General features: G+C 39.3%; 1 protein-coding gene across 9 annotated transcripts in view; it reads left to right on the top strand.

The window, feature by feature from the left end:
• UNC80 (unc-80 homolog, NALCN channel complex subunit) overlaps window positions 1-3,528 on the top strand; it is a 223,233-nt gene extending 219,705 nt beyond the window's left edge. For all 9 annotated transcript variants that reach the window (XM_030326989.1, XM_032594509.1, XM_032594506.1 and 6 more), the window contains 4 exons: window positions 96-177; window positions 1,066-1,177; window positions 1,786-1,985; window positions 2,825-3,528. In XM_030326989.1, coding sequence (XP_030182849.1) covers window positions 96-177; window positions 1,066-1,177; window positions 1,786-1,985; window positions 2,825-3,091 — 661 coding nt within the window. In that variant the 3' untranslated portion in view covers window positions 3,092-3,528. The remainder of the gene's footprint in view (window positions 1-95; window positions 178-1,065; window positions 1,178-1,785; window positions 1,986-2,824) is intronic.
• The last annotated feature ends 4,421 nt before the right edge of the window (window positions 3,529-7,949 follow it).

A 7,949-nucleotide genomic window follows, 5' to 3' on the forward strand; every position in this document is an offset into this window, starting at 1 on the left:
ACTGTTTCATATAAGTGATTTTGGCTACCACCCACCGGAGGATGGTCTTCTGTAGTCTCCGCAGGGTCCACACTAACACTGTTGATGCTCGACAGGGTGGCAAGTGTCCAGAGTGAGCCTGGCCAACAGAACCTCCTCATTCAGCAGCCACTGGGGAGGAAGAGGGGCCTGAGGCAGGTAAGCAGACCCTGAAAGGGCAGGAGAGTGATTCTACAAAATGAAAGCTCTATTTAATTTTTAATGCCCACCTGTATTCAGATCATATATTGCCTTCCCACCTGAAATAAGCTGTACAGAGCAACTTTAAAATGTGGTAAGTACTTGGGCAAGCTGAGAGTTTTAGTTCTATGTTGGCTTTGAATCTTATTAGCAAAGCTGATGACTTAGTAAAGTAAGTAGGCCTATACGTCTGTCTGTTCCCTATTCAGAAACCGTCTTTCCCAACCAACCTGACTGAGCAAGGAGGGCTGGTAATAAAGTTGATTTAAGGCCTGTTTCTGTATACAGGCATACACATACTCATTTCCAGAGTAATGATTCAGGTTAAAATCGAAATTAAAGTAAAGATCATCTTTACAAATTTCCTTAGGTGGGGTTCCTTTACTTTTTAAATACAAACTTAAATGAGCCTTTGCACTGTTGCTTTGATTGGAGCTTCTCAACGTTGATTTGGATACCAGATGCTTTCTCAGCATCTGAAGTTTTTTCATGAACCTCCCCTTGAGCGTTATGAGCATGTGTTTAACTATGACTTTTAGGTGAGTAGAGGCCAGTGGATAAGCAGTAATTCTGAAATTCCCACATGACTGCTTGAAATTATGTTAATCTACGTCCTTAGGATACATAAAGAACTAATAACTGGGAGATAGAATTGGTTAAAGGGGATGCCAGATTCAAATACGCAATAGTTACATATGCAGAAAGAAGTTTAATTTATCAGCTACAAATATAAGCATCCACAGAAACCCGTAAAGAATACACCATAGTCAGAATCCTCTGAGCACAGAGTTTCCTCCCAGGCAGTCAGACCCTTCTTGCCAGCTTTATTCTGCCTGTTCTCTTTAGCTAAGACGTCCTCTACTATCACGTCAGAAGACCCAGACAGAACCCAAAAACCGCCATGGGGCTCGGCTGTCAACCACCCGCAGGAGCATTCAACCTAAAACGAAGCCATCTGGTGAGGCCTCCTGTGTCCCTTCTGACTGTACCATTGACACATTGATGTCATGCAACCCAGTCAGGAAGGTCTGTAGACCCTGAGCGCATGCAGATGAGCATACCTATGGGAACATGCTAGGATAAGGGAAGAAGTCACCCAGAACACTTTAGTGCTTTTTCTTCTTTTCACTTTTCCTACCTATGCCTACCCTATGAACCTAGGGAAATGGAAGAGTTCAAGGTAAACCATGAATGCAATGAGATTTGACTCTAGAAAGTAGAGGAACTGAGTTTGTGTCTTACTAAAGACAATGAAATGATGAATACTAGGGACTTTGAAGTCTTGTTGGTAGTTGTTATGAGTGATAACCAAGTTCCCCTAACCCTCTATGGAAATCTTGTATTAAGCCTTTCATGTAAAAATGATTTTTTTCTACCCAAGTCCTACTCTTTATAGGAAAGAAGGTGAAATCAAAACATGTACCTGATAGTCAAATATGTTCTCATTTATTAATAAGCCAGCAGTGTCTTCATAAAGAAAAGCCAGGAAACAGTGGTCAAAGCTAATTTTTAAGCACTGACAACATATTTTTTTTCCGTATATCCTGCTCTAATTCTGACCTACAGCGGATCAGAAACGTTCTGTGACCTTCATTGAGGCTCAGCCAGAGCCAGCAGCTTCCCCAACAGAAACACTTCCTGCTATAGGCCAGCCACAAGGCTGCAGCCCAGCTCCATCTAGGAAACCAGAAGGAATGGACAAACCAGTCCTCACGTCTTCCCCTGCCATTGTGGTTGCTGATCTTCACAGCCTGTCTCCCAAGCAGGTGAGGGCTCTACGGAAACTGGCAAGGCTTGCTCCCTGCCCACTTATGTCTATGAGCAACATGGATATGCAAATTTATTACATTTAATTTAAGTCTGAGTCTGTAACATTTTGTTACCCAGACAGACAACGGTCCTCTCATCATGAACAAGAAAATCCATATAAAGTATATGGTCAGGAATACAGCTGCTTAAGAAGGAATAAGAGAAACCTTGGTATTCTTTGTTATGAAAAACTTAAGAGAAAATATTTCCCAGCTAAAATAACCATTGAAAACCAATATATAATACCTGGTTGAAAGGTGGTTCAATTTAAAAGGAAAATAAAGTTACCAGTTTAGAAGCCGTAAAAAAGAGAGCCTTCTGTATCCTATGAGATGAGAGGAACTTCCTATTCTGACCTTTTTCCTCATTGTTTTGATATTTTTCTTGTGGTTTTAATTTTTTTTTCTTCTTCCAATGTTTCATAAGTGAATTCCCATAGGTCCCCATGTTCTTCCCAGTGGTATTTAAAGAAGGGGCAATGTCACTACATACATTGTATAGTCGTTAACAATTAAAAAGCATTGTAACACCATCCCATCCTACTACCTCACAGTCTACAAACAAGGTAAGAGGGCAAAACAAAACAAAACAAAAAAACCCGCTCATGCTACAGATTAGAAAACAGAGGCTTACAAAGTTGAAAGGGCCCACAGAGGAGCTCACATATGGCAAATGCTACAACTGGGGACTGGCCGTGTGATTTCTTACCCGGTTTCAGGTAGATAACAATATTTTTGATGCTCTTCCCTGGCACCTATCCTACCTTTCCATGATGTTATGATCTTTTTGGTCACAGAGTGAGACCCTCCCTGCTGAAGAAGGAGAAAAGAAGGAGGACACAGAAGTGCAAGGTGCTACAGCACACAGCCCCCTCTCTACGCAACTCTCAGACCCTGATGAATTCACAGGCCTTGAGACATCCATCCTCCTACAGCACGGAGACACCGTCCTTCACATCAGTGAGGAAAATGGCATGGAGAACCCCCTGCTGTCCAGCCAGTTCACTTTTACGCCCACTGAGCTGGGGGAGACTGATGTAGACCTAGATGAGTCTCATGTTTAATTCTGGATCTTGTAAGAGTGGCAGGTGTAGACGAGATGTAGGAGGGATCGCTTTGCTCAAAGGTGACTACTTTTGCTCGGAAAAGATGAAGACACAGCACTTTACATCCAACGGGTGACACAAATCTCAGTAGATTTTGCTGCTAATGCGCACATTGTTTCATAAACACCTTTAAAAAATCAATGGCTAAGAGAATTTGGTTGTGTGAAGACATAAAAACCAGGGAAGAATAAGAGGAAAGAGCCATTTCACTGCACATTGTTTATGATTCAAAAAGCCTTGAGCAGTTAAAAATATATACTATTATGGAGCTGCTTACCTAGGAATATTAACAAATAATATGTTCTAAAAAGAGAATGCAATTTTTGAGATTACTCACATTATACATCTCATGCAAATGTTTATTTTTATAGTTTCAAAAATATTAAATCAGGTGGCTGTATGCATAGCAATTTACATAAAAATAATAAGGAAAATATTAGTTTGAGGAGACTAAATAATAAATAAGGCTGCAGCCACTTTTGCTTTGACCAACAATACAGCCATTTACAAAAAGAAAATACTATTTTTAAAGCTGTGGATTTTTCGATATTTATTTTTCAACCGTCATTTACCTTGCATGTTGTAAATCAAAATGCTAATGCCCTAAGATCGTTCCATTTCATAATCATGTTAGAGAGAAAATATTCTAAAAATAACCACACAATTTTGAATTAAGAACCTAAACAGCCTATACTATAATGAAAACTAAATGTAAATATTCTAGCTAGAAACGTATGGTATTCCTACTTCTAGCCATTACCACATCAATGCCAAGATGAGGAGATATTGGGAAATGTGATTCCAGTATCCTGTGCCTGCCCTCGAGGGTATATTTTTAGATATTGAGGTTATTGTTGTTAGAATTGGTTTGGTAAAATAACTTTTTCTCAGTGTTAACAATATTCTTATCCTTTAGACATCTATGTTTATGAGGAGAAATGATAAAGTGAGCAATCTCTTCATAGGCACAGTCGGTTTGTGTACTTTAACCTGAAGTTCAGTTACTTCAAGAAGAGCATAAAACAGAAAACTTGTGAGGCCATATCCAGTGTGTTACTGATCCTGTAGTAGGGCTTGGCATCATATAGTTCAAAACTGAATTTCAAAATTTTAACAGTTTACATTAGAAAACTGTTACATAACTACTAAGCATATAAAAACTCATATATGTACGTAAATTGGTGCGTGTATGCACACACGTGTGTGTGTGCATCTTCTAGTCCTCCAACTGAAGTTATAGATTTTGATTATATGGCAGTGAATCGAAAGTACATTCTGTATGCTTAAACTTTTAACTACGTTGGCTATGAAAAGTATGTTTATAGAGAGACCTGCTAAACTCACCCAAATCACAAAGGAAGATTATTTTTTTTTGTTAAAATTGCTTATTAAATAGGCATTGCTTATGTTGTGATTTATACTTTCAAATATTATTTGGGGTTTTGTGTCCCATTTCCTAAGAGAATGAAAGACACCTGTGAGTTAAAGATAATGGATAAAATGAAAACTTTCACATCTAAAACTTGAGAAAACAGAGGTGGTAAACGGCCTCTTCAAAATTTTACAAAATTTTCAGAACATTTACTTGATGCTGAATTAATTCTCGAGTGCAGAAATATATGTATAAGGTGGCTTTATGATTCTTTCTAAGCTGATATATTTTGCCTGTTAAAAATTATGCTGCTCAATTAGTGTTAGAGGCCTTACGTTTGGTAATTACAAGTGTCTGGGCTGTATGAGTCTCTATATGTGTGCACTTTGTTCCAGCTTTTTGGTTCTCGATTCAAATTCTCTATGTATAATCGTATCAAATATTTAAAAAGTAAAGGAGTCAAAAAAAAACTTGAATATATGACAAGAATTCTAAATACCTTTATATATATTTAAAAAGTATTGGGCTGTTTTGAACACGATTATACTGGCATGTCTGCGTTTCAGCCCGACTCCTTCATTCTAGTGTTACGGAAGTCTATTGGAAACTTTTTAATAAGCTAAGTATTGTTGTACCTTGCAAAAAAGCCTCCACTCTGAGAAACCGGGCCTTACAGAGTGGGAATGTTTTCAGACTGGGACTGCTGAGGTTTTGCAGATGTGTGCATCTGTTCCATTTAAGGTGCCCTTAAATGTGTTGAATGTAATGTGTTGAATGTTTCTGTGTAATTGATAAGGTATTTATATGTATGTGCATAAGATTGTCACAAGATGTATTCTCAGGAGTACTGTTACCTGGAGTTTGAAAGAATAACTATTTAAAAAAAAAAAAAACAGTTGGGGAAGATCAGAAAAAAGTTTAAGATAATTAACACATTTTTGTAATGTTCCAAACGTTATTGAGTATATGACTAAAAATTATTATATATGGTAAATACAGATTGGTAATACTAGATTATTCCTTAAGCTATGATGCTTAATGATATTTATCTTGTTTAAAGGAAAATCAAAACAGGCACCTACTTCCCATGTGTAAAACACTGGACTAAACCAAGAGGTTGCTTCTTCTGAAATTAACTTTGGAAAGACCTTGGAATAAAAATGTATCATCCATGACAGTGGGTGTAGATTTATACCACTCAGATTCAATTAAAGCAGTTCAAATCCTGGATACAGCATTTTCTATAGCAAAACATTTTACTTTCATTTTTCAGTATTTGCTGCTTTTTATAATTCTATTAGATAAGTTATTTGATTTTTCCAAAAAGGAAACTGAGTTACTGAGTGCATTGGGACAAGTCGCTGAGAACCATAGTGGCAAAAGGCATAAATGGGCAGGACAATGGTGGAGAAAAAAATGATGTGGTGTTTGGGGAGAGGGGGTCTGGTTAGGGCTTGTTGGCTAGGCTGGGAGCAACTGGCTTGCTATTTCAAGCCTGCAAGAGAACATTAGGCAGGGTGACATCTCCCTTCTTTAGTACCTGTCCCTTTAGTCAATGAAGAACATTCTTCACTCTGCAGCCTAGCTGTAAGATGATATAAGATGAGAATAGGGTGTATATAGGGACCAAGAGGGAAAAAAAGGGTCATAAGTGGAGTTACAGTCCAAAATGCAAACTAAATACCCTTCCTCAAGTTATACAGGATACTTTATTAAGCCTCTGGAATTTGCTGCTATCACACTGAGTCATGCTGTTGCCCTGTGACCTCACACTTCAATTCCATGGCCTTGTCTTGGCAGTGAGTAGAAAGTCCCACTTCCTTGCTTACTTTAGTGGGTCTCAACTGCAGCATTTCAGAAACAAAGTTTGGTTTGACACTCAGGACAATAAAAACAAGGGCAGAATGTATTTGGAAAAGCTTAAGATAAATTTACTTCTATTATTTCAGGATCATTTAGCATTACAGATCAATGTACCTCCATAATATTTTTCAACAGTCACTGTGACTACAGGATGAAAATCCTTTATTAGCCATTTTATAGGTAAAAACAAAAGATTGATTACACAGCCAACTTCCCTTAGATGACTATGAAGTCTGTGATGAATACTGAATGACCAAAGAGCATGGAAAAAATGCATATGAATACTGAAACGTTTATGAAAGATATTTATGAAAGATATTAAGACCTCTGTGTTTGAATATGCACATATAATAAAATAAAGCTAAAAACATTTAAGATGCCTGATCAAGTTTCATTTTCTCATTCTCAACATAGGGAATAGGTTAACTCATTCAGAAGTTTTCATTTTGGAACCCTTGGGAGTGCTTTGATGTCTCTTCTCAACCCCCAGTCTCCAGTTCTTCCCTCCAACCCCAGATGAGCTCCGTTTTACTTAAGCTTTCCACCCCTATCTTTCAAACTAAAGCAGAATGGATATATTGGGAAACAGGTACCCAGGTTTGATTTCTCTGCCCCGATTATGACCTGATGCAATGACCAATAGATTTCCCAAGAGGAATGTGAAGGAACTGGTTGCCCTCTAAACATGGCCAGGACCACCACGGGGTCCAAGTTACCACTTTCAATCAATTACAAAGTGCCCATTCCCTACCATCTAAGGTATGCTCTTGCTAAATCCTTTTTTTTCCCCCCCTCACGGGATTTCCCCCCACCCCCTTTTCCTGACCCAATGACCTTAGACACATTTGGCAGAGGAACAGACATGCCTACTCTCTTCCAGATTGGGTCCGAACAGTAAAAAATGTATTACAATTTGTCAACGAACCTCCATAAAAAGGAAAAACAAAAGAAAAATGAATAAGGATGAGGGCCAGAAGCCAAGAAGGGGAGTAGTAATAATAATCACCACCATTTTGTACTGGGCACGCGAGGTCTCGCGCTGAACGCATTATCTGGATTCACCTATCTGATCCTCACAACAACCCTAAACGCTGGGTAGGGGTCCTAACAGATGAGAAAACGGAGACTGGGAGAAGTGACCGCCGGGTTACCCAGTTAGTACCTAGAAGAGCGACGATTCCGCCCTAAATGTGACTCCTTCAGCTCCTAAAAAGAATTCAAGGAGAAAGCTATGAGAAGAAAGGATTTATTTGTTCCGTTGTTTTACAGGCAAGCACAAGCGCTGGAGAGGAGAGGACAGCAGCACAGGTGGAAACAATGGAGAAGCAAAAAGTGAAGTGAGGGCAAGAGCCGAGAAGAAAAGAACCCGGGGGATGTAAAGCAAAAAAAGATTTAGAAACTCTTCGAATTCGGCGAGGGCTGGGAGACCTAAATACTACTTCAAGAAGGAAGACGGAAGGAAAGAGGCAAGGGCCTGCAGGCGAGAGGCCCCACCCCTAAGCCCTCGGGCAGACAGCCCCGCCCCCGAGGGGAGGAGGGACTTCCTCCCTGCGGGCAGCTGCTTCCGGTGGAGTCCGGAAG

The sequence above is a fragment of the Lynx canadensis genome, chromosome C1 (genome assembly GCF_007474595.2).
Source record: "Lynx canadensis isolate LIC74 chromosome C1, mLynCan4.pri.v2, whole genome shotgun sequence".
Classification (NCBI taxonomy): Eukaryota; Metazoa; Chordata; class Mammalia; order Carnivora; family Felidae; genus Lynx; species Lynx canadensis.